The 26896-nt window shown below is 37.6% G+C and overlaps 3 protein-coding genes and 1 pseudogene across 16 annotated transcripts in view; 3 read left to right on the plus strand and 1 right to left on the minus strand.

Moving 5' to 3' along the window:
* The first annotated feature begins 1021 nt into the window (after positions 1-1021).
* LOC127652824 (SPRY domain-containing SOCS box protein 3-like) lies at positions 1022-11812 on the plus strand. Its single transcript, XM_052139226.1, has 7 exons — positions 1022-1187; positions 2022-2168; positions 6338-6515; positions 6628-6815; positions 7643-7745; positions 7847-7972; positions 10224-11812. Exons 2-7 carry the CDS (start codon positions 2043-2045, stop codon positions 10583-10585), a joined length of 1083 nt encoding a protein of 360 aa, XP_051995186.1. The 5' UTR covers positions 1022-1187; positions 2022-2042; the 3' UTR covers positions 10586-11812.
* Positions 11813-16534: 4722 nt separating this feature from the next.
* Positions 16535-18470, plus strand: LOC127652351 (28S ribosomal protein S34, mitochondrial-like; annotated as a pseudogene).
* A 953-nt stretch (positions 18471-19423) lies between these two features.
* On the plus strand, positions 19424-24515 carry LOC127652767 (nucleoside diphosphate kinase 3-like). Of its 2 annotated transcripts, none has more exons than XM_052139134.1 (5): positions 19424-19583; positions 22095-22225; positions 22453-22554; positions 22689-22801; positions 23824-24510. In XM_052139134.1, the coding sequence occupies exons 1-5, from the start codon at positions 19538-19540 to the stop codon at positions 23939-23941; spliced, it is 510 nt and encodes a 169-aa protein (XP_051995094.1). In that variant the 5' UTR covers positions 19424-19537; the 3' UTR covers positions 23942-24510. The 2 variants fall into 2 exon arrangements, with proteins under 2 accessions (XP_051995094.1, XP_051995093.1); XM_052139133.1 differs by lacking the exon at positions 19424-19583 and adding an exon at positions 20100-20221 and having other exon boundaries at positions 23824-24515.
* Positions 24516-24593: 78 nt separating this feature from the next.
* Positions 24594-26896, minus strand: part of mapk8ip3 (mitogen-activated protein kinase 8 interacting protein 3) — a 56392-nt gene continuing 54089 nt past the window's right edge. For 7 of the 13 annotated variants that reach the window (XM_052139120.1, XM_052139122.1, XM_052139123.1 and 4 more), the window contains 2 exons: positions 25741-25890; positions 24596-25663 (listed from right to left, as the gene is read on the minus strand). In XM_052139120.1, coding sequence (XP_051995080.1) covers positions 25548-25663; positions 25741-25890 — 266 coding nt within the window. In that variant the 3' untranslated portion in view covers positions 24596-25547. Of the gene's footprint in view, positions 25664-25740; positions 25891-26896 lie in introns of all 13 variants that reach the window. The other 6 variants (XM_052139130.1, XM_052139126.1, XM_052139131.1 and 3 more) reach the window with 2 other exon arrangements.

The following is a 26896-nucleotide window of genomic DNA, read 5'->3' on the forward strand; positions in this document are numbered from 1 at the left end:
AAAAATAAATTAATCTATCTTTCAATTATAAGATTAACTCTCGGTTTATAAAGGGAGACAAATAGAAACAAAAACTTAAATTCTCCCAAAGGGATTGTACGTGTGTACACTTTCTTCCTCCATCTTACAGAATACACATAAATTGGATATATCAGCAAAAGTAGCATCTAGACAATTTGTTGGATAGATTACAGTATCTAAAAATTTACTTTTCAGAAATGCCAACATTTTTATGTAGTAACCAGGCTCTTTTTCAGTGAAAAAATAAATAAAAAATTTCAATAAATTAGAATTTTGGGAATGTTAAGACTAAGAGCATGTTATGCAGCAATTGCCTTACATGTTTATTATGCTTTTTTTTTAATCAAGAAGACAAACTATAAACATCCAATAAACGTTTAGGCATAAAACAATACATCTCAACCATTGACCCAACTAGTAGGTGGTGACATGCACGTATAATTCGAATTCCCAAAAAACAAAAGAAGAAGCATTTGGAAGTGAAAGTGAACGTGTAGATTTAGAGTAAAAATGACTTAAAAGTTGATCTGTTTTTTTCACCCACCCATATCGTATCATATCGCTTCTGATGTGTTGAGTCGTGTGAATTACTTTCATGCTGCTTTTATGTGCTTTTTGGACCTTCAGGGTTCTGACCATTTTCACTTGCATTGTATGGACCTACAGAGCTGAAATATTATTCTAAAAATCTTCGTTTGTGTTCAAACGAAGATTTCCCTTTAAATCAGTGCACATAACTTTTTGACATTGTTTTCACAGAATCGGACTTTATGTACTACATAGGTTCATTAATGACAATGGAACACCTGCCTTTATAGCTTATCTTCTACTAGTACTGTCGCTACACTTGCAAGAATAAGAAAGCGTAAACGTCAGAAAGGGGTTTAGCGTTCAGTCTTGGGACGAACCTGACATGTAAGTGACATCTGTTTAGTCCTGTAGTTATGCACGCTTGAAAATAAACCGCGCCCACTTAATTGAACTGGAGAGGCGGGGCTTGATAAAGCATTGTTTACGTCTGTCGTTAAAGAAGTAGGTCACAGTAAAATGTGACAGTTGCGGACTGGATCCGATTTTTTTTCCCCAGATACATAGTTCACTGTGTCATACTAGTATCTTTAGATATAAGAGACACCAACGATCTATAGTGCACCCCTGATAGACTGGTAAGTGTGCTTTTGCCTCTAAAAAATAACTGTCGTAGTGAATGCAGCAGGCAGGCAGGATGTAGCTCCTGCTAAGTCCACGAGCCTCCGTTAGCGCCAAGATTAGATTGTGGCAGAGCCTGTTGCACTTTTATAATTATTTTCATACTGGCGTGGTATACTATTTAAATCCGTAATCTGTGGTGTTAAGGGAATTGCAAGTAATTTATGCTCTCGTAAATTAATAAGCCCTCATCTCTACAGGCATTTAAGGTGTCTGGCCAAAGTCATTCGCCTGGCTCGTTGGCCACTCTGCGAGGCCTAACAAGAGAACATGTTATGTTTAGGAGCTGTGTCGATATGTCAGCTAGTTCTCAAATGACTGGTTGTGGGAACTGAAATAACTGGCGCGCGAATGCAAACGTCGTATTTACATTTAATCTAGGTTGTGGCTCAACTGAGCGTGTTACCATTCAGTGTTTACTCATCTCGCGCCTGAAATTCTGACGTGAAAGTTCAGCTTCACTCCTCGCGACAAAACATATAAATCAATCATGAAATAATTATGCAGTTGTTTATGAGTTCTGATAAATGAATGTATTTGTACACTGCATACGCACGATCTCTTCCTTAAACTTTGTTTATGCTTATTGTTGGGAGAACTGTGAAGGATTACAAACCAGTACATAACAAAGTCATCATTTGTTAGTTACCTTTAAAATATAAATTAAAAAATGAGCGTGCCTTTTACCATATTTGTATTTGACCAATTTGAAATAAGCTCTACTAGGGCTGTTTTTTCTCTCTGTTTGTGTTGTATGACAAACAAACAATTGTTCTCTCTGTTATTGACAGGTGAGGAGGCCCCTGGTTGGCATGTCGAGGCGGAGCAGAAACAGTAGAGCGTGGAGGTACGTGTGGAGTGGAATCCGACGGGATGCAGATGCAAGAGCTTTAGTGCTTGCTTCCGAAAGTGAGGACTGGAGTTATGATCAGCAGCAGGTGAGTGTGATGGAGATGCAGAACACAGAGCTTATCTGATGTTAAAAGACCTTTAGATATTGCAGATGTTATTCTAAATTAGATGTGATAAAATGACATCATAATAGCATCCCATTTTTTCCCATTCATACATCATTTCTTGTAAGTGATGGCAAGCATAATTCCACGAAAAAGTCAGGTCAAGGTAAATGACTGTAGATCCTGCTTTACATTTCTTAGACCTATATTTATTCTGTGTGTGTACATGTATACAGGGGTGCATCACGTGTCAAAGTAGTATTGCCATATTTTCACGGCAAGACGGATAGCACGTAAGTGGGCTATCTGCTATAAAATAATTATTTTCTTTTCAATTTTGTGTGAATTTACATAAGCATATTGTCACTGCATACTTGTATACAAGTATACTTTTATGAATGTACTATCTGTTACTTAAATGTCTTTGCATATACATGTTAGCTGGGCTGCCTGCAGGATTGCATCTGTGGGTAAGCAGAGAAACCTGACCAAGTACTGAAGTGTACCTTTATTGTCTAAGGTGATCTGGGGAATGCACCCCAGTGAGAATTGTTTTGCAAAAACAACACCAAGTATTCAATTCTGGTGACTTTGAGAGAAGCATTGATATCTTCTTCATGTGTGACATTCATGTACAGGTGAAACTCGAAAAATTAGAATATCGTGCAAAAGTTCATTAATTTCAGTAATTCAACTTAAAAGGTGAAACTAATATATTATATAGACTCATTACAAGCAAAGTAATATATTTCAAGCCTTTATTTGATATCATTTTGATGATTATGGCTTACAGCTTATGAAAACCCCAAATTCAGAATCTCAGAAAATTAGAATATTACATGAAATCAATAAAAAAAGGATTTTAAATACAGAAATGTCGGCCCTCTGAAAAGTATAATCATGCATATGTACTCAGTACTTGGTTTGGGCCCCTTTTGCATTAATTACTGCCTCAATGCGGCGTGGCATGGATGCTATCAGCCTGTGGCACTGCTGAGGTGTTATGGAAGACCAAGATGCTTCAATAGCGGCCTTCAGCTCTTCTGCATTGTTTGGTCTCATGTCTCTCATCTTTCTCTTGGCAATGCCCCATAGATTCTCTATGGGGTTCAGGTCAGGCGAGTTTGCTGGCCAATCAAGCACAGTAATACCATGGTCATTGAACCAGGTTTTGGTACTTTTGGCAGTGTGGGCAGGTGCCAAGTCCTGCTGGAAAATGAAGTCAGCATCTCCATAAAGCTTGTCTGCTGAAGGAAGCATGAAGTGCTCTAAAATGTCCCGGTAGACGGCTGCATTGACTCTGGACTTAATAAAGCACAGTGGACCAACACCAGCCGATGACATGGCTCCCCAAACCAACACAGACTGTGGAAACTTCACACTGGACTTCAAGCATCTTGGATTGTGTGCCTCTCCATTCTTCCTCCAGACTCTGGGACCTTGGTTTCCAAATGAGATGCAAAATTTGCTCTCATCAGAAAAGAGGACTTTGGACCACTGAGCAACAGACCAGTTCTTTTTTTCTTTAGCCCAGGTAAGACGTTTGACATTTGAAGCCCATGTCCAGGACCCGTCTGTGTGTGGTGGCTCTTGATGCAGTAACTCCAGCCTCAGTCCACTCCTTGTGAAGCTCCCCACACATTTGAATGGCCTTTTCCTGACAATCCTCTCCAGGCTACGGTCATCCCTGCTGCTTCTGCACCTTTTTCTTCCACACTTTTCCCTTCCACTTAACTTTCTATTAATGTGCTTTGATACAGCACTTTGAGAACATCCAACTTCTTTTGCAATTACCTTTTGAGGCTTTCCCTCCTTGTGGAGGGTGTCAATGATGGTTTTCTGCACAACTGTCAGGTTAGCAGTCTTCCCCATGATTGTGAATTCAACTGAACCAGACTGAGAGACCATTTAAAGGCTCAGGAACCCTTTGCAGGTGTTTAGCTGATTAGAGTGTGACACTTTGAGCCTACAATACTGAACCTTTTCACAAAATTCTAATTTTCTGAGATTCTGAATTTGGGGTTTTCATAAGCTGTAAGCCATAATCATCAAAATTATATCAAATAAAGGCTTGAAATATCTTACTTTGCTTGTAATGAGTCTATATAATATATTAGTTTCACCTTTTAAGTTGAATTACTGAAATTAATGAACTTTTGCACGATATTCTAATTTTTCGAGTTTCACCTGTAACTATTTGCAACAAAGCATTTCTTAAATACTTGTTCACGTGATACAGCACTAGTTGAAGTTTCTCAAAGTTAACTTTCAAAAATTAACCTTTTGTTTTAAATGATTGTAGATAAATATCCACTCCATCCAGCACTGTTTGTTCACTGTGTTCCTCATTATCTCAAAACTGTTTTACTGCGTGAGAAACAGTCACCTAAATCTCATAGGGTGCTAATTTTCTCAATTCTTGCCTCCAATTTTATTCAGATGGAAAGATTTACAGCCTACGTTATGGCATAAGTCACTTGTTTCCCAGAAAGACACAATGCCATCATGTGCTGACTAACATTTATATTATTGTTCTTGGCAGATACCTCAAAAAAAAATTAAACGGATAGTTAAAAAGATAAAAAATGTAATTTCTGTCATCATAACTCAACCCCGTGTTGTTCCCAAGATTAATTTGTCTCTTCTGTGGAACTTAAAGATGCTAGACAGAATGTCAGTCTTAGTCACATTCTATTTCACAGCATCCTTTTTTCCATATAATGAAAGTGAAAACTGAGAATGACATTCTGCCTAACATCATCTTTTGAGTGCCACAGAATGAAAAAATTAATGGGTTTGCAAAAATGTGAAGTGATAACAGAATTTTCATTTTGGGTGAACTATCCCTTCAACAGTCAATACTCACAAGTTTAAAGTAGACAAAAAGCAATGAACATTTTAACAGATGAAATCCTAAAAGAGGGGACCTTGTTACAAATCAATGATGTTCACTGAAAGACAATAATATATGTATTAAAGATATATATAATGCAATTATATTTAGAATATTATGCATATACTGTATTTTTTAAGTATTAACATTATAGTGTTTGTGTTATATTGTGTGTACTATTACTGGTACATATGGCCTACTTATTTTAATAAACATGACTAATTCACAAAGCCAGAGAAAATAGGCTCTAAAGGTATGTCAGATGATGGAGATGAGGAACGTAACCGGTGTATAGTAGGGTGATGAATTCTGTTTGAAATATTTCTCTTCACTCTTGAGTAGTTCTGGTAGTATTACACACAAAATGTTTTTTGCTGTTTCTGCCTTTCTTATCAAAGGTGCTGTTTTATGAGCTAGCAGGACGATATGATGAGACAAAACTAGATCGCTCCAATGTTGCGCGATTGCACCGTATAAACAGGAGCGATTATTTTGTCACATCTCTTGCTTGCAGAGATGGGATATAACACCATTTCATGTCAAATTAGCAGGTTTATATAGGTTTAATGCAAAAGTTCAGCAAATGTGTAACTACTTTGCTCAATGTGCACTCACTCTAAAATTGACAAGCTTCCAATGAGCTGTGGAATGTTGCACGAGAGAGAGAGGCTCTAAAAATGCAGGTTAATGAAGCTGTACGAATAGAGAAAAGTAGTATTCCTGGCAATAATTTAAATAAAAGTAGTATTGCCATGGTAATACTGGCGACAGCGGCTATGCATGTATGTACAGTGGCAAGAAAACGTATGTGAACCCTTTGGAATTAGCTGGTTTTCTGCATACATTGGTAGCAACAACCTCAACCAAGTGTTTCCATTAGCTGTGAATTAGATCCGCACAACGTTCAGAAGGAATTTTGGACTGTTCTTCCTTATAGAACTGCTTCAGCTCAGTATTAAACCATCTCCATTTTATAGACAATTTGTCTAAGCTCTTCGAGATAACTTTGACCAGCTTTATGCAAAGCAACAATTCTTGATCATAGTTCTTCTGAGATCTCTTTTTTTTTTTCCCAATCTACACTATGAATATTTGAATGCTGTATTCAAAATCTACAAGAACAATACAATCATTTGTTATTAGTTCAAACAGATTGTGTTCATTATTGTAACTTAGATGAAGGACCAACCAGATTGCAAGACAAATTTATACATAAATGTTTCCCATGCTTTTTCTTGACACTGTATGTGTCCTGCAGTACAGTGACTCTGATTCCGAAGCGGAGTACCCAGCCCTTGTGCCGGCAGTTCCGAGTGCCGTGCCCGTTACAGGAGAGTCATACTGCAGCTGTGACTCACAGATGGAGCTCAGCTGTAACCCACGGCTCCGAGGTTACACACACTTACGAGACTGCCACTGTGGAGAAGATGACCAAGGTAGTAGTACCAAAGTATATATTAAGTTTATATAAGATTCTTTTTTCATACCTTGATTTTGAATATTGTGATAAATTGTGACCATGTTATTGGCTGTTTACATGTTTGTCAGATTTTGACTGGGTGTGGGACGAGGGCAGCCGGTCTTCTGCAACACTGTTAAGCTGTGAGAACAGAAAAGTGAGCTTCCATTCGGAATATAGCTGTGGAACAGCAGCCATTCGTGGCTCTAAAGAACTCACGGAGGGACAACATTTCTGGGAGATTAAAATGACTTCCCCAGTGTACGGCACTGACATGGTGAGACATGTTCTATGTGTGTGGGTCCGTGTGTATGTTTTGCCTTGGTCAGCCTGATATCAATAAAATTACGTGACTATGGCGTAATTTTTGAGAATTATATCAAATGGTTCATTGTACATATTGTAGCAGTTCAGAGCTGAAATATCTACTGTGGTGCTAAACGCAAGTAAAATTTTGTGAAGGTTATTGCTTGATTGATCTCCCTATCCTAAACCTTAAACCTAACCAACAGTGTTATAAAAGCAAATGTGCAAAAAATGCAATTTCTAATTCAACCACGTTATTGTGTGGTGCTTCCATGATTCTTTATGTGACTTATGTGTCGACCAACATGCTCTTTGGGATTTGTACCCCAGTCCTTTACATTGGAACTCCTACACTATCAGTTGAGCTAATGCACAATTTGATCATGCCCGCACAAGCTTGTAAATGCAGTTGGTTATATAATGCAAATTAAGCTATCATTAAAACACTTACTATAATGTCATAAGATAGCATTGTTTTATGGACCAGGGTGAAAAGTGTTTATGAACTCTCTGTGTGTGTGAATTGGAAACAGTCTTCTAGTTTTGTGCATCTAAAAAAGGGCTGATGCACAGTAGATCCCAAACTTTGTTACAGACATTTAGCAGCATAACTGATTCAGCACACCAAAGCATAACTGTCAGCATATAGCTAAATATAACATAACTTGCTGAATCAAGTGAATTCTCCAAGATTTGAGGTAAACTATGTTGGGTAGTTTTACTCTTTGAATACGTGTATGTGATATTATTTGTTTTTTAAGTTGTCTGGTGAAATTCTATGTGTATGTATTTATGTAGATGGTTGGTATTGGCACATCAGATGTGAATCTGGACAAATATAGACACACGTTCTGCAGCCTGCTGGGTAAAGATGAAGACAGCTGGGGTCTGTCATATACAGGTAAAACAAGTTCAGTTCATAGACACATGCTTAAGTTCACACACATCCATACCTTGCAAAGTGCCCAAGGATTCTTTTGTCATTTATGTTTGTTTTTTCAGGTCTGTTGCATCATAATGGTGATAAAATGAGCTTTTCGTCACGTTTCGGCCAGGGTTCCATTATTGGTGTTCACTTGGACACTTGGCATGGAACGCTCACCTTCTATAAGAATCGCAAGTGCATTGGTAAGACTTACACTGACACGTGTCAAAAAAAATGTAAGCGCTGTTTTATTAACCAGAAAAACATGTTTTTTTTTTTAGGTCAAACACTACTGAATACAAGCTGGATAGTAGTTTTCAAATAATATCATACACTTTTCATCTTACATTTTTTCCCTGTGGTCTACTTATAATGTTAGTCATAATTTGATTTTGGGCTGTTTTTTTCTTGCTGCCTTTAAAGGAATATTTCGGGTTCAATACAAGTGAAGCTCAATCGACAGCATTTGTGGCATAATTTTAATTACTACAAAAAATTATTTTGACTTGTCCCTCATTTTCTTTACAAAAAAAAAAAAAGCATAATAGAATAAATAAAATAATAAAAAATTATTTGCCAGTTAGGATTTAAAACATAAGTTACAGATATTCAAATCAAAGCTTGATAGTTTATATGAATAAACAAACATTCCTAAAAAAAAGAAACAAGTCAAAGAACATACCTGGCAGTTGAGAAAACTACATGCAATTGCAAAGCATGGGAGATCTGAATGCAGATTCCGATTATTTAAGTTACACACATTAATGTGTGGGATCATCTGACTACTGAGAACCATGAACAATGTGTCACATTTCCTTAAATACTCAAACCATAAACTACGGGAATTTTGGGAGTGGTTAGGTTTGGAAGTCCCTGGGTCATACCTCATTAACATACAGGCAGGGATGGGGACCTACCTCCAGAATTATACAGTATTTGGCAAAGACCTTATAACTTTGTTACCATTAGTTTTATCAACATGGGAAGGAGACATTATACCAGTCGCACTGAGACATTTTACATGATACAAAACATGCCTAGTTACATTATTTGTTTTCATGGTTTTCTTTGTTCCATTTTCACATGTACATTTTGTGTGTCTGTGTGTGTGTGCCTTGTGGGGGAGACAAGAGGGAGAGAGAGAGAACAGATAAGTGAGTTTTAGGAGAATAGGCCTAAATTGGCCTGAGGTGAGATGGAGGTCAGATGTGAGATTTGTGTTTTATGGTCCGTGCTCAGTAGAATGCGTTGACTCCGGTGGAGATGCTCATTTGTGTAGGAGTTTATGATGTTGGTTCTCGCAGAGTTCTTTGTCTTTTGAGCTTAACTTGTGTTGAACCTGGAATATTCCTTTAAGTCTTCTACATAAACTGCCTCTTTTTATTTCCCCCCAATTTGGAATGCCAAATTCCAATGCACTCTTAAGTCCTCCTGGTGGCGTAGTGCCTCAATCTGGGTGGCGGAGGATGAATCTCAGATGCCTCCATGTCTGAGACAGTCAATCCATGCATTTTATCACTTATCTTATACTCGCTGAGCTACCCAGGCACCAATTATTGACTAAATTAAAACCACATTACCATCATATTGGTAATGAGCATAAAAACACTGATATGAACAATGAACACTGATATGGTTTATTCATAATTAATTAGATTAATTTTGTGCACTTCTTCTTACAATAATTTTTCTGTATGTTATTTAAAGAAATACCTACCAAAATAAAATCTAAAAAGCATGTTGAAAATACATAATATAAATGTAATGTTCTATCAAAATATGTCTTCAAATTTGAGTTCTATTGTTTAGAACGGCATAAATCTTTTAGAAGTGTAAAATAAACATTTTCACCACATAAATCTTTTTTTTTATCTTTCATTGTAGCTCTCCTTAATCTCTTGTTGAACAGAGCTAATCCATGTTCAATGGCAATTATTTATTGTTAGAACCATAAAACAGTTTTTGGACTTTTTTGTTAAAATTGATATCAGCAAAAAATTAAGGAAACACTTTATAATAAGGTTCCATTAGTTAACAACATTAGTTAACATTAACTATCAATGAACAATACGTTTACAGCATTTATTAATCTTGGTTGGTGTTAATTTCACAACATTCAAAACATTTTTAAAATCAAATGTTGTGTTTGTTATCATCAGTTAATGCACTATGAACTAATGCAAACTAAAAATAAACAATTGTTTGTTTATTAAATGACATTAACAAAGATTACCTAATGCATTAACTAACATTAACAAATGGAACATTATTGTAATTGTATTACCAATTTTCATATCAGTGCAACCCTACTCATGTAGGTTTAATTAAAATTAAGTAAATGTAACGGTTTTATTTCCAATGATCAAGGAAAATACAATTTAACACACATTTGAAAACATGTAATAAAAACACACATTTGATAACATGTAATATTTGTGGATGTGTGTTTTTTAGGTGTTGCAGCTGCAGAGATGAAGAATAAGCGTGTTTTTCCAATGGCATGTTCCACTGCTGCCAAGAGCAGCATGAAGGTGATTCGCTCCGTCTCTGCCCCCACCTCTCTACAGTACCTTTGTTGCTCTCGCCTCCGTAAGCTGCTCCCCTCTGGAGTTGATGCACTTAGAGTTCTGCCCCTCCCACCTGGCCTCAGACACCTTCTGCACACCAAACTGGGATGGGTGCTGAGCCTGGATCACATGCATCCACATGCACACTCGAAGGCACACACCTCACCAGGGCCCTCCTCGGGTAGTGACTCCGAGGGCTGCTCATCAGACCCGGAAGCCTGCCAGCGGAAACGTTGCCGCTGGACCTGAGGCCATGTCTATGCCTCATCCACTCACCCTTATGAAACCATTAAAATGTCTCCACAAACAAAAAGAATCCATGCATTAACACTGGACGTGTGCCGTCTCGTACAAAGGTGGACGATAGAGTTTGATGACTAACTTGAAGGTCAGTTGAGCCAGTTTAACTAGTTGTATTGGTGGTAAGTATTCATTCTTTGCTGTCCAAAAATAGTTTGGCCTTTCAGGTTAAAATTGAGATGTACTGTATAGCAGTATTCAAAGTCAGTTTTATTCTGTTGTGATGCTCCCAATACACAATGGAATGAAGTTCATCAGCTCTTTTTCATGTGGGAAACAAAAACATGTTACCATTTAAAATGCAGGCAAAAAAAAAGTGTACTTGCAAAAAAAAGACCCATTCACACACAACAATCACATCATTTTTAGTGAACTGTAAAATGCTCTTTGTGTTCTCCTCCCATCATCTGGGGCAGAAAATGTTACTTGAACATAGGAAGTGACACACAGTGTCATTCTCTAGTACAGGCCAGTGAAACATCTCGGCACGTGCCATGGTCTGTTCCCTCTATGTTTGAGTCTGTGTGTCAATCATTTTGTTCTTATTCTATCAAACAACTTGAAGTTACCAACAGAGAGTTAGGAAATTGATAACAGTGACATCATAATGAATATTGTCTGTAAAAAGTTTTTTTTTATACCATGAAATCTTTAGGAAAAATGCCTCTGACAGTTTTTTCTCTCTCTAGGAAATACTTTGGGCCCTAGTCATTGCTCGTGTGTGTATACGTGTAGTATGTATATTTGAAAAGTATTTCCAGAGAAATTTCCATGAAAAAACTATGATGCAGTTGTCAAACTGACTGATCTGAACTGAAGTGGAGGTTAAATCACTTTTCAATCTGTGCAACATCTCTACATGAGGTTCATTTTGAATTCAGATGGGGTTTTTAAATCGCAGGTTTTGTAATTCATTGTAAAGAAAGCAAATCATGTTTTTGTTATGCATAAAAGCACTTTCTGGCTTATTGTATGTATAGAAATGTATACAGGTCCTGTATACTGTGCTCAACGCAAATTGTATGTCATAAACGCTTGCATTCGCTCTTTCTCTCTTGAATCATAAAAAAATGAGAAATTATATATGCATTGAAAAAGAGGTTGGTTGTGATTTTGCCTTTCTTTCTGAGATCTTAATAAAGATTTCCATGAGTCAATTGAAATGTTCCTCTTACTGCAATTAATTTGAAGTACAAGGTCCAATTAAAGGAATATTCCGGGTTCAGTACACGTTAAGTTCAATCGACAGCATTTGTGGCATGAAAAATTGCCAGAAAAAATTAATATTGACTCGTCCCTCCTTTTCTTTAAAAAAGAAAACAGGATGGGTTAAAAATCTGGGTTACGGTGAGGCACGTATAATGGAAGTGAATGGGGTCAATCCTCAAACATTAAAATACTCACTGTTCAAAAGTTTAGTCACAAGATGCAAACAATATGTGTGTTAACATTATTTTAGTGTTAAATAAAAACGCTTGCTAACCTTTTCTGTGTAAAATTATAGCAAATTTTACAATTTTGTTGCCATGATGTAATGTCACCAAACCCTAAAATTATGATTTAAACAACTTTACAGCTCAAATAATACATGAGTTTTAACAGAAGAAATGATGTAAGTGCTTTTTATAAAATTATAAGCTTCATATTTCTGTCTTTAAACGCTCCAAAAATTGGCCCAAATCACTTCCACTTGTAAGTGCCTCACTGTAACCTCGATTTTCTTTTCTTTTTTTTTTTTTTTTTTTTGAGAAAAGGAGGGACGAGTCTAAATAATTTTTGGTGGTAATCTACATTATGCCATAAATGCTGTCGATTGAGATTAACTTTTATTGAACCCAGAATATTCCTTTAAAGGAATGGTTCACACAAAAAGGAACATTTGCTGATAATTGCTCAGGCCATCCAAAATGCATCTGAGTTTCTTTCTTCATCAAAACAGAATTTAAGACTTTTAGAATTTCATTAAAGGGGTCATATAATGCCATTTTTGTACAAGTTAATATGAATTTTTAGGGTCTAAATGAAAACTTTGTAATATACTTTTATTAAAAATTCTCATTAGTATTTTAAGAAAACACTAATTTTACCTGCTCAAAAACAGCTCTGTTTTCAGCACGCCATTTCAGTGCATATGACTTTAAATGATAATGAGCTTTGGTCACCCCGCCCTCCGTACACAGTTTTTAATAACACAATAACCATAACGCGTTGTTCATTATAAACGTGGGATTATGAATTATATTGAGAACGTCGTAACGTTATGGAAAACATGCCGTAATGTACCCTGAGTGTAAACATTAGCCACATTCATTGTGAAGCGTGCAAGCGATTTGCAAAGATTAATATAAAGGTTAATAAAACGTTACACTTACTTCTTCTGGAAGTGCAGAGGGAATATAAATAGTTGGTACCGAATCTTTTTCAGCAGCAGCTTCTTAGCAAAACCAGCTTTATACTGACCCTCGTTTATAAAGCAGTCTGGTGAAAAATAATTCGCGCAAACATGAACGCATTGACGTTGCTCGTGGGGAATATTCCCATTGTAAACAAAACTCAGCCACTGCGTCTTCAGCGGTTCAGATTTAGGAACATCAAAATGACTGCTGTGTTCGTTATTACACCGAAGAACAGAACACCACAATCGCTTAGGCGCCATTCTGCTCCAGTGTATCAACAATGATGACGGACTATGATTGACAGCTCGCTCACGAGCGAGGGCGGTCTGTGTTGAAACACTGCTGTCAATCAACAATCCTGGGAGCGTCCGACCGTGTGACGTCACACGGTCGAACGGCTCGATTTGAGGCAGGGGAAAATATATAAGGAGATTAAAACAAAAACACTGGATGGATTTTTATCATAATAGGATGGTTGTGTACAGGCACAGCCAACACACATTTCAGTACAATCAACTTGAAAAAGTGCATGTACCATTATATGACCCCTTTAAGGCCTCCTCTAAACAATGCAAGTGAATGTACTCCATTTTTTGATGGTCCAAAATGCATATTTATGGTGCATCAAAATAATCCACACGACTCCAGTCACCAAATAAAGTTCTTCTGAACGCAAACTATTAATTATTTTGAGAAACAAAGTACAAATAACTACAAATGTTTGCTTCTGTACACCTCTGATGTAAGCTCATTGGTAAGGTCAATGTCAAATAATTAATCCTTTGCGTTCAGAAGAACTTTATTTGCTTACTGGAGTCGTGTGGATTATTTTGATGCACCATAAATATGCATTTTGGACCATCAAAAAATGGAGTACATTCACTTGCATTGTTTAGAGGAGGAGGCCTTAATGAAATTCTAAAAGTCTTAAATTCTGTTTTGATGTAGAAACTCAGACACATCTTGGATGACCTGAGGGTGAGTAAACACCCCAAAAGTGTTTTTCACACACACGTTTTTGCTTCACCAATAATGTTTTTGAGAGTACTAAGCAACAAGAAACATTTAAAAACTGTCCAAATTTGTGAAGAGACATTGAATGTCTCGTAATTTATTTTAATTAAATATTACCTTATCGTTTACGAATATCAGAGACCCCAATTATAAAACTAATTTAAATTCAACAAGAAAACGCTTAGACCTAAACATAAAAGAGTCCTTTTATTAGTTTCTGCTATCAAAGCAACTGCAAGTTTTTTTATCTCTTCCAAATACATGTTTTCAATGTTTATTTTGCACACCTCACGCTTTTTTTACACGGCAAACTCGTAAAATCGCCCCTTTGTGATGCTTTCTGCAACTCTTGTCACGTGGAGGGCGATGAGGTGCTTGACGCTGGGTTCAGCCTCCACAACCAAATTAAAACTGCCACGAGAAGTCGTCTGTCCGAGGCAAAGACGCAAAATCGAATGACATTGCCTCAGCATCAGTCTGCCTTGATGTCCTTGGGGTTTCTGTTGTTCATTTCATAAATAAATAAATGCATAATGTGCTATACGCACGTCCTGTAAATTCATGATTAAAAAAAGCTATTAAATGTCTTATCATTAAAATTGTAATGACGGGTAATAATAGATTATGACGGAATTTTGAATGATGAGAAACGATGAGAAGTTTTTATTATTTGAATTTTTTTTATTATAGAAGTTTTAATTTTTGAGAAATTTTTGCATAGCCGAATTTTAAACATTACAAGTAAACACGCTACTTAGACGGAGAGAAAACATGGACAAGTTCTTGAAAAGGAAAAATATTGACAATGGTTAGCCTATAAACTATGGGATAGTGGTGTGCCTTAGAATTTTTTAGTCGTACAAAGTGTGCCGTGGCAGAAACAATGTTGGGAAACACTGCATCAGAGGTCAATGTAGTCAGCAACAACTGTACTTAAGTTCTGTTCTCTACTAACAATGGACAGGCTTTGCAAGAACTTAATCAAATTAGTATCATTAACTAATTCCATTAATGATTCTCCGTTTTGGCTGGAAAAGTTAATTTGTGTTGATAAAACTAACTGGGCTATTTCATCATTGGGACTTCAGTTAGGTTTTGTTTTGGAGTAGACTTTTATCAAAAAGGGGGTTCATAAAGACTTAAAGAGATCATGACATTATTATTTTTAAATGTTACTTAAAGGTGCACTCAGTCATTTTTTCCACATTATAAAATGTTAACTCCTAAAGATGTGTATAAAATCATGAGCACTCTAAATGTGATGAAGACTCCAGTTATATCAGTAACCTTATAAAAGCTGTTTTATTGTACACGCAGAGGGTCCACACATGGGGGCTGCCATGTTGCATTGACATGACCAGCTGATTAATCTCAGTAACTGTCCTGTTATTTGACACTTTCTCCCATTGATTAAAGTAATCATGGCTGACTGAATACTAAATTACTACAATGGCATCTGAAACAGAAATCTTTTGATTTTAAATGATACTTCATCCAAGCCGCTACATGTCAGTGTAAGTCCAAGATGACAAAAAGACAAAAGTTACTGAGTGCACCTTTAATGCTCGGTTTTGGTGCTGTTTTTAAGACTTGACAGTAAAAGCCCACTGTTATGATTGACTCTCTGCTCTCGACTGACCTGCTCTCTTCTTGCCATCTCACTGCTACTGGGCAGGCTAGGGCGGTGATTAAAGTTAAAGTAGGCGTTGATGTGTTAGGGCTTGTCAGATGCAAATTCCTACCACAGTGAGAGAATTATTAAAGAGTGAGGTTTTGGTAGCTTGGTTTCAACAAATGCTCTTTTTGTGGTGAGGAGGAAGTTTCGAGTTCTGAAACGTACAGTATATTTTAACAGTACAATGATCTTTTATATGTCAAAAGATCATATAATATAGATCATATAGAAGAAAAATGTGATTCCTCATATCATCACATTTATATAATAATACATGGTTCTTTGTTTATGGTACTTTGAACCTGCATCCTTTATTTGTTGTTTTCAGTGCAGGATGAGAATTTCTTTTTTTTTTTTAGTTCAGTTTACCCAGGGGTCAACCTTAAGTTTACTGGCCTCACAAAAAAAATATCAATTAAATGTATTTTTACAAAATCATTATGTTAAGTTTTCTTAACTAAAAATATTACAGTACAAACCTCATTCAGCACCACATTGAGACTACGCCCAGGGTAGTGGTACGTAGACGTCCCTACCGACTTCCTGAGCACAAGAAAAAAGTATTTTGGGAAGAATTAGATGCAACACTCGATATAGGAGTAATAGAAGAGTCCCACAGTGATTGGTCCAGCCTGGTCGCTCCAGTTCATGACACTACCGTTCAGTTTGTTTGGGGCCCCGGCTACGTTTCAGCAGTTTATGGACCTCAGACCACGCTGCTTACGCCGCTGCCAATTTGGATGACATCATTATATACAGTAACGATTGGCAGTGGCACATGCCGCATCTGTGGGCTGTTCTGAGTTCGCTGCAATGAGTGGGACTCTCGGCAAGCTCCAAGAAGTGAGCAAATGGACTGGTGGTGGTACGGTATCTGGAGTTCCACTTGGGTCACGAACAGGTGCGTCCCCAAATTGATATGACTGTGGTGACAGCGACCTGCTCAAGACCAAAAAGGTGGTGAGACAGTTCCTGAGGCTTGCTGGCTACTATAGAAGGGTTGTGCCTAATTATTTGAATGTCACCAGCCCGCTGACTGATCTCACTAGAAAGGGAGCTCCAGACCCGGTCCAGTGGACGGAGCGGGGTCAACAGGCGTTTACAAAGCTTCACTTTGCATCTGGCTGCTTTTACATGCACCTATTTTCTCTCTCCCATATGTTTTATAGACAGACGCTTCAGACAGGGCTGGGGCGGTGCTCTCGCAGGTGGTGGAGGAGGAGTGTCCGGTGCTGTACATTACTCGCAAGCTATCGCTGATTGAGACTAAGCACAGCACCATTGAGAAGGATTGTCTGGCCATGAAATGGGCCATTCTCACCCTCCGGCTGTTACTGACTTTCCAAATGAGGGAGAGTAGGGGACAGGCCGGATGGCTCCCTGGCCTGAGTATGTGGAGGTGGGGGCGTTGTTGAGCATTTGTCCAGAGAGAGAGAGCGGTAACGTTCACACCTGAGTGCACTTTTGACGATTAACTGCTGTGTCTCATTGCAGAAATGCTGGAGAGAGCTATAAAGAGAACACCAGAGTAAAGACCAACCTGAGTCGTGCTGAAAAGCCAAACTTGTGTTTAGGCTGAAAAGTCACATTAATAAAAGATTGATGTAGGTTATTCATTGGGTCCCAGCTTTCCACCCAACAAAGAACCTTGTTTCAGTCTATAAGATTCTGATTTCCAAAGGACATTCAGAAGATGTCCTTGAGACGTTTTTAATTTAGAACGTATGTAAATTTGCTCTTTTTAAGATGTTTATTAGATGTTAATTAGAATGTGATGCTTTCCAGATGAAACACTCTTAAAAAGACATCTTGGACATGCATGTTTTCTACCCAGCCTTACTGATGCTTCTAAGACTATCAGAATTTCTAGCAATTTTGAATAAACTTTACTTTGCTGACAAAAATTAGTATCAACAGTTTTCAACACCTGGCCCATCCTCAGAACATGGACCATGGGAAAGCATGGGACGTTACTTACATTTAGAGGTAAGGCTTATTTTTTTAAGTTGCACTTCAGATACTGATCTCTAGTGGAGGAACTGTGACAGTGCTGTTATGCATACATTCATGGAAAATGTAGTTCAGATTTAAATCACTAAAAAAACTTTTACGAATGTTTAGGACCTAGTGGTTACAATGGTTCAAATCTGTTATTTGCTGTCACATCTGTGACATTTTTTTGTTTCTGTTGTAAATAAATTTTACTTGTAAATTGTCTAAATAAACATGTATAGATGTGTCTCTAGGTAAAGAGGAGACCACAGAATGTGAGGTGGATAAGGTGATGTACCATGACTGGCGTCTGGTGCCCAAACATGAGGAAGAGGTCTTTAAACGCTGTGAACACGTCTCTGAGACCTCTGTCCATTATGCAAGATACCTGCCCCTCCTGTGCGCTGTGATCCTGGCCCACCAAGCAAAGCAGCAGGATTTGGATGTGAGCACTATTCCAGAGCCATCGCTTCCATTGAACCGGGATGTGCTGCTTAGTAATGAGTATTTTAGGAGTCAGGAAGAGAAGAAGAAAAAGGAGGGTACACCTGTCTGATGCTAAGGTCATGGTGAAGAGATGTGAGATCTCCTGTTCCTTGTTTATTAGGTACAACTCGCAATAAGCACTGGTTTATAATTAATGGCATTTTTGTGAGAACAAAATATTGTCTAGTTTGCATCCATTTTCCTGGAATTTGGTGGCTAATGATGGGGAGATGATCTAATTGGAGGTTCCTGCAGGACAGGTGACCTAACCCAAAAGGATAACCCTCTTTGGAGAGACTGTGTTTTTATTTTTATGTTTTCCTTTCGTCAAGAGACAAAATATCGGTGTAATATTATTTACATTGTGTCAGTTAAACGTAAAATGATGTTATTTGCATTATGTGCAACAATTGAATCTTATATTGTTATTTAACAGAAGTTCACAATCAGTTGTAGAGTTTTTACTACAAATGGATCTTAAACATCTTAAATAGGTTTTTAGTTGTTTTTAATACATCCCCTTTTTTATTAGTGAAATGGGGAACTGTAATCTGCCAAGAACATGTCTTCTCTCCCCAAAAAAAATTTATTGAATTTTATATAATGTATTTTGTTATTTTTGCAGTGTGACATTATTTTCACGACAATTAACCCCCCAATTCCCATTTGAAAAACTATTTTGTATTTAAATAACGCAATACTATCAAGTATTTATACATCATTGTTGTAGTGCCTTTCATTTATGCTTTAGGTTTATGTAACAAAATATGGTTCTAAATATTAGCGCAATTTTGCGATAGCAGAAATGTTTCCTTAAGATTCGTACAAAAATAGTTTTTAGTAGTGCACGTGCCTTTCCTAAGTGTGTGTCACACGAACACGCATGTCATCAACCGACACTCATTGAGCACGCTTCCAGAACCCTGCTACATGGTGGAGATTACAAGCGAGGCTGTTCTTTTTTTTTAATGGATGTTTATGGAGGAGATGCTTCCCGACGTTGAATAAACTGCTTTTGTGAGGGAACAGCTCATCACTTAATGAATTGACAGCCTGTCAACTATTCTTCTACTTTTGGAGTGAACCATGTATGGAGTTTAATACTATAAAATCGCTGTTTTATAAGAAAAGCCACGCAAAATTTTGCGACAGGTCGATGTCAGTTTACGGCTCTCCCCATTGGTTTATATGGTACCCGCAGACGGTGACTTACTGTCGTAACACGCTAGTTTAACATTACGCACGCGGAAGCTGTTTAAGGGTGTAGAAGATTTCTAGCGCTTCTCCCTCCCTCCCCTGAAAAGTATTGAGACAGTTCGGGTGTCTTGCTGTTCGAAGATGATAATACTTTTCTTAACGATAATAGCTAACGTTTTCAAGACCGGTAAGTTTCGCCGTATACGTATTTGTAGTCGTTTTTGATCATTCACATTAAAGGGATTGAATGTCTCAAACATTCCAGCGACTCATCTAGTAAGTCCTTGTTTGCTAGGCTGAATATCCAGACCTTGTATGAGTCACTGAGCTAGTCTTGGACGTAATGCCCTTATCTTTTCGATGACACTGCATTAGGGTTAAAGCATACGAAGTAAAAACAACTTGTATTAATTTAAGCATTTCGCTTGAACACACCCGTTAACGTCACGCAATTTGTCTTTCCTAAGTAGGTTACCTCCTAGAAATGTGTGGGTCATAGTAGACTAATGACTATGTTTACGGAATTGCATTTGTGGTTATTCCCAACCCCAAAGATGTATCATTTAAAATGCGTGAACACATTGTATCGTTTGCATGCATGCTGTTTGCTATATTGTAGTCTTGATCCTATTAATAGTGCGGCCAGTTTGCGGTCCTGCGATTGGCTCTTGAACGTTTGCCTGCGCCATGCTTACCCGTGATTGTCCAGTTGGTGTGCTGTACTGCGCGAGACGGCTGCACTCAAAATGGGTTCTAAACGATCACTGTCCGACCAAAGAGAACACACGGATTTGGCGGCAAAACAAGCGCGAATTGTTAGATCTGGTATGTAGAAGAACAGCAGCTCTTTCGAGCAAACTTCAGCTCACATGAACTGGACACTATGGCGAAGGGACCTCGAGCAGACAGAGATTAAATCAATGTTATTTAGAATTACATGATTTATGGGGAAATTCTAATTGGAATACAAAATAATATATTTTAAATGCTAGGCATTCGTTCTCAGTCGGCGTCGGTTATTTTTGTAACCTAAACAGATGATCGGTGGCGTAGGATTATAGTTTAGGTGGTAATAGGATATGAAAAGGGCATTTCCTTTATCTGTTATTAGGATTTATTAGTTTATGATTCTGCAATTTGTAAAAAGTTTTACGTAAATTATACTATATATTTGTAGTGATATTACTGTATAATTTCATATAACATTTTATTACATACACACGCAAACTTGTAACGGTTAAATCCGTGTATTTTGCTTATTAATTAATGTTTGCCAAACTACTGCTATAAACACACACACAACGCGCATTTTTGGGATAGGTCACCCAAAATAGAAACACAAGCAAAGATTATTAGAAGAATATTTCAGATCTGTATGGGTACAAAATTGTAAATGTACAAAAAGCATATAAATGCAGCATAAAAGTACTCCATAAGACTCCAGTGGTTATATCTATATCTTCAGAAGTGATATGATAGGTGTGAGTAAAAACGGATCAATATTTTTTACTATAAATTCTCCCTGCCTAGTAGGTGGCTATATGAATGTGAAAGTGGACTGTAAAAAAAGGACTTAAATATTTATCTTTCTCACCCACACCTATTATATAACACTGGAGTCATGGATTACTTTTATGCTGCCTTTTATATGCTTTTTTTGGACCTTTAAAGTTCTGGCCACCATTCACTTGCATTGTATGGACCTACAGAGCTGAAATATTCATCTAAAAATCTTTGTGTTCTGCAGAAGAAATTAAGTCATGCACGTCTGGGATGTCTAGAGCAGGGCTGCCCAATACATCGATCGCGATCTACCAGTCGATCGCAAAGGCAATGCTGGTAGATCGCACAAAATTTAAATGTATTTCGTTATATTTTAATACAAATAAATATGTTTTTCCATAATTTAGTTTCTCTCTGACTTGCACTTGACGAGTACATTTTGACCAGGCGAGATTTGTTTATTCAGTTGCCATGACAACTAGGTTCGCGCCTTCCAAGGGCTTCTTGGAAAAGAGCATGAAATTGCGAAGCTAGCAGTTTTTGACATAAGGCTAGCTACCAGCAGCTAATGCCGGGATTGTACAAAACTGTCGGATTAAATTCCGTGCAAATCATCAGAATGAGGTAAATGCCCTGGCTATTGTTTATATTGTGCTGTAGGTGTTTTGGGTTTAGTGTTAAAACTGAATGATATCAACATTGAACATTTATTATATCTTTTTATTAATTAGAAGATGAATTCCAATGTAGGCATTTATGGAAGAGGATTAGGGCCAAGCAATAATAAAAAAATAAAACCATCTCGAGAATAAAGTCATTATAATGCGAGCTTAAATTTAACGAGTTTAATCTCGTATTATAATGACTTTAATCTCGATATTTAATGAGTTTATTCTCAAGATTGTATTTCGACTTTTTTCTCGAAATTTAACGAGTTTAATCTCGCATTATAATGACTTTAATCTCGAGATGGCTTAATTTTTTTTTATTATTGCTTGGCCCTAATCCTCTTCCGTATAAATGCAGTAGTCCCAACAAGCTTTTTTTTAATTTTATTTTTTTATAAACAAAACTGTGCTTTTTTTTTTAGTTGGTAGATCTTAATGAGATGGTCATTTAAAAGTAGATCATAACGCAAAAAAAGTAAATTTGGGTGAGTAAATGATTAAATAATTTTATTGTATGTTTATGCCAGGATGGACTGGTGTGAACGAGCGCACGTTCATTGCCGTGAAGCCAGACGGTGTTCAGCGCAGACTGGTGGGCGAGATCATCCGCCGCTTTGAACGCAAGGGCTTCAAACTGGTCGCCATGAAGTTTCTGCAGGTGAGAGCATCGAAAACAGCTCTGTGTATTCCTACTGAATAAGCCTTTCACTGAGGGAATGACAAATATTTACACGGAATATGTCAGATGGCTAGAAAGATACCTCTCCTTTAGTCCCAAGTAAAGAAAATACACAATTAGGTAAAATCATTGGGAATATTGTTGTTGTTGTTGTTGTTGATTTTATGCATATATTTGTTTACACAGTTTTATTTATTTGTGTGTAGGCATCTGAGGAGCAGCTCAGACAGCACTACTGGGATCTGAGGGAGAAACCTTTCTACAATGGCTTGGTCAAATACATGAGCTCCGGACCCATTGTTGCAATGGTATGTTGCAAAAGCATTGTTGCATTATGGCCCAAAAATTGCCAGATTTCTGCATTTATGCTGATGTGATGTTTGGCTTGTAGCTGTATGCCATGCAGTCCAATACTTGTGTGTGCCTTTGCATGTTTTACTAGGTATGGCAGGGGCTGGATGTGGTGAAGACCTCCAGAAAGATGCTTGGAGAGACAAACCCAGCAGACTCTCTCCCAGGGACTATCAGAGGAGACTACTGCATGGAAGTGGGCAGGTTTGTGAGTGTGTGTGTGGCAAATATTGTAAAAACTACATTTAAAGTGATGTTTGATTAAATACAGGTAAGGGGTGATATACAGTCAGCCGGTCACTATTGCAAAATAAACCCTGACAGGGCGATGAGGACACCAATGCAAAGCTGAGCTAAAAAAATAATCAATAAATTGACATGAAATACTGATTGGAGTTAAAATGTGTTGATTATGTTTGAAGAGACAGCGAAGTGCTGTGAGAGACAAGAAACTAGCAGTGTTGTAAATTGGCTGTCAGGGACAACGGTCAAAATTACAGTTTAGTGGTCATTATACTAGTGGACTGCTAAACTCGAGGTTGCACAATGTTTTGATATTCCTCCTGAAAGTGACTTGAATTTTACATTGTTGTTGGATTGCTACAATAGTTAATGTCACAAATCTGCTTATTTGATTAGACTACTGATAACGAAATTGTGTGGAATCTTAAATATTTCTGATATGATGTCATACTACATTTTACTAAATCACAGAGGGGTAATCACTGCACGCAAGCAACAGTGAGATCGGAGCAGTCTATTTTATTTATATGAGGTTTTGATGTAATGTGGTGTGGTGTAGTGGCTAAAGCACAGGGCTGGTAATCAGAAGGTCACAGGTTCTAACCCCACGGCCACCACCATTGTGTCCTTGAGCAAGGCACTTAACTCCATGTTGCTCTGGGGGGATTGTCCCTGTAATAATTGCACTGTAAGTCGCTTTGGATAAATGGCTTGCACGCGCTGCGAGTCAGTAGGGGATACTGCAGTCTCGTCACATTTTAACTTTTTGTTTAGCCTCCCATTCAGGTGATGAAAACACACTTCGTGATCATGTGGATTACATCAAGATGCAAACTGGAATGCATGAACGGAATTTATATAATTAAAAGTCTACTCTCGTCTGTCCTCTTGCCGTTGCTGGTGTGCCAGTGATTACCACTCCATAGGTTCTTTACCCCTGCTCTAAACACTTTTTCAATTGTTCTGTTTTACTTGTTGTGCAGGAATGTCATCCATGGCAGTGATTCAGTTGAAAGTGCGCAGAGAGAGATCTTGCTGTGGTTCCAGCAAAATGAACTGTTCTGCTGGGATGAGTGCAGTCAGCACTGGATCTATACTTGAAAGCCATCTTGTTCACACACTTTTAAACTCATTGTAACATGCAGCTTTTGTGGCTGAATGTAACTCTGGCAGTATGATTCATGCTCCTGTAAACTCTGCTCGGCTACAAGAGACCAAAAATAATTCACAGTTTTATATAAAACTGTGAATTAGGTAATGGATTCCATGAAATCTAGTTATTGGTCAAGCTATCTTGTATGTTTTCTTTTGCTTTTTATTTGGGGGTTGTATGGGTTTATTTGAAAATATATTTAATCCCTACAGATATTCATGTACTCTAGTTTGGATAGGTAAATCATGCACTTATGGGATCTTAAATGCACTACTTTAAAGTTCTTCTTATTTTACTTGTTTACACACACTTGAAATACATAGTTTAAATTTTCAAACCTTTGAATAGGGCATGTTTCTGGTCATTTTAATGTACTATGGGACAGATACATTTCTTTATCATAGCTCAAAAGAAAAGCAATAATAAATTAAAAAGGGCCAGTGTGCTGTGAAAAACTGACTTGAATATCATGTTTTGTCTTCCTCTGGATGGAACTCGAACAAATGGCACCTTATATTACAAATAAATATTTTCTAAACTTTTCCTTGTTTTCAAGGTTTGTGTTGTAATTTTAAAAGTGTTCACTTACTATGACGTGTAAGACAGAGAATTCTTCAGCACATAAACATGTTTATTACTTAATCCTTAACCACACAAGAGAACACAGAGTGATGATTTACAAACAAGGCGACTGGGTGGGACGTCCATCTGTCAAACCGGCAGCCAAAATAAGGCCTCAACCTCATGCATTATCTCAAAGGGGAGGTTGTCTGGTCCAATCAGCACACATCTCACTGAGATTGAAAAATTACTAGCTGCAATTGGTTAAAGTGATTTTGTTCTTGAATCCAATGATCTTAATGTTTTTTTAATACTTATTTACTTTTAAGTATGAGATAAATGACATTAAAACACTCTTGTGGGTAGTGCTAGATTATCAAAACAAATTCTGACCATTTTATTTGATTATCTCACTTATTCACAAATTTTTTTCCTTTGCTTTCTTCAGTGCATACAGTACTCCAGTATTTACATACTGTTTACATACATTCTGTGTATACACATCTAATCAGGACGAACTAGTCGTTTTTGTCAAAATTGTTCAGTTCAACCAGCTGCTTCTCTCTGAAACCCTACACAATGAGTTCCTGTCACCATTCAGTGAGCTGTGTGCTGAGGAACATAAAGGTAAAGGTTGTCAAGTATCTGGCAAAAACTGGGTAGTTCTTTCAGGATCGTAGTTGGGTAGTGGTTTAAGTTGTTTACATGTATTTCATCTGAAATTCAATATCATTCAATCATGAGATGCAGGAGGTTTGTGTATTTTTGTAGGAAGGGGAAAGTTACAAAGTGATATGAAGGATCTGATAAGTTATGTATGATTAGAAAATACAGGCTAAAGGGGGCAATATAGGACTTTTAAAGGGGTAATTACAAGGCTGTGGTAGTTACATAGCTTAGGTACAGATTTTGGGGCATAGTTACAGAAAGATAAGGTTTCATTTGGGCGGAGTTATAGGGCGGTAGAGGGCAAGCGGGAGGAGTTTGTATGGGTCACTCTGGCTCATAAGACACCTGCCACACAATGATATGACTCTTCTCTGCTTTAGACAATGCTGGCTTCATCTGAGGGGCTTCACCATCTACTTCTGTCTCATCCTCGCCATCACCTGGGAAAGAGAAAATTAGTAAATGAATAGAAGGCCAGTTAAGATGTGTAAGAGAGAGAAATGTGAGTGCTTCTCACCAATTCGGAAGTCGATATAACCCTCTCCTCCGCTCAGCACCAGCACATTCAGAAGACTCTGTACCTCTGTTTCTGCTGGGATGGCAGAGGACCCCTGCGGCTCTGATGGGCTGTCCAGCACACTACCATTCAGGGTGGCCAACACATTTCCTGAAAGAAGATGAGATATTTGAAGTTAACAGAAATAGAAGTTAACAGAATTAGAAGTTAACAGAATTGGATGTAAAATATTTTTAATTATTTAATCTTTTTCCCCAATGTTCACTTGTAATGTTAGTTAATTTCTTGGCACCAAAACAAAGTTTGCTTTTAAAAGGTATAGTTCACCCAAAAATGAAAATTCTTTATCATTTACTCATCCTCATGCCATCCCAGATGTGTATGACTGACATTCTTCTGCAGAACAAAGACTTTTAGAAGAATATCTCTGATATCTCAGCTCTGTAGGTCCATACAATGCAAGTGAATGGTGACCAGAATGGTGTCCAAAACTCACATAAAGTATAAAAGTAATCCATACGACTCCAGTGATTAAATCCATATCTTCAGAAGCAATATGATAGGTGTGGGTGAGAAACAGATCAATATCAAAATGTGAAGAAACTTAAAAATTGATCTGTTTCTCACCCACACCTATCATATTGCTTCTGAAGATATAGATTTAACTACTTGAGTCATATGGATTATGTTTATACTGTTTTGGAGCTTCAAAGGTCTGGTCACCATTCACTTGCAATTTATGGATCTACAGAGCTGAGATATTCTTCTAGAAATCTTCGTTTGTTTTCTGCAGAAGATAGAAAGTCATACAGGTTTAAATAACATGATGGTGAGTAGTTTGATTTTTTCCCCAATCTGGAATGCACAATTTCCTTGGAATGTCAAAGTTCTTGTGGTGGCATTGTGACTCGCCACAATGTGGGTGGCGGAGGACGAATCACAGTTGCCTCCATGCCTGAGACGTCAGTCCACGCATCTTATCATGTGGCTTGTTGAGCGTGTTACCGCGTAGATGTAGCGCGTGTGGAGGCTCACACTATTCTCTGCGCCATCCACACACAACTCACCACGCACCCCACCGAGAGCAAGAACCACATTATAGCGACCACGCACATCCTGGATTCGAAATCATGACTCCATGGGTGGTGGTCAGCGT

The sequence above is a fragment of the Xyrauchen texanus genome, chromosome 12 (genome assembly GCF_025860055.1).
Source record: "Xyrauchen texanus isolate HMW12.3.18 chromosome 12, RBS_HiC_50CHRs, whole genome shotgun sequence".
In the NCBI taxonomy this organism is placed as follows: domain Eukaryota; kingdom Metazoa; phylum Chordata; class Actinopteri; order Cypriniformes; family Catostomidae; genus Xyrauchen; species Xyrauchen texanus.

Excerpts from the sequence above, each read along its gene's own strand:
- LOC127652824 (XM_052139226.1), top strand. The coding sequence starts at position 2,043 with ATGTCGAGGCGGAGCAGAAACAGTAGAGCGTGGAGGTACGTGTGGAGT. Across the intron at positions 2,169-6,337 it reads GGAGTTATGATCAGCAGCAG|TACAGTGACTCTGATTCCGA; the intron begins GTGAGTGTGATG and ends TGTGTCCTGCAG. Across the intron at positions 7,746-7,846 it reads CTGGGGTCTGTCATATACAG|GTCTGTTGCATCATAATGGT; the intron begins GTAAAACAAGTT and ends TTGTTTTTTCAG.
- LOC127652767 (XM_052139133.1), top strand. The coding sequence starts at position 20,143 with ATGGGTTCTAAACGATCACTGTCCGACCAAAGAGAACACACGGATTTG. Across the intron at positions 20,222-22,094 it reads AGCGCGAATTGTTAGATCTG|GATGGACTGGTGTGAACGAG; the intron begins GTATGTAGAAGA and ends TGTTTATGCCAG. Across the intron at positions 22,555-22,688 it reads CCGGACCCATTGTTGCAATG|GTATGGCAGGGGCTGGATGT; the intron begins GTATGTTGCAAA and ends ATGTTTTACTAG.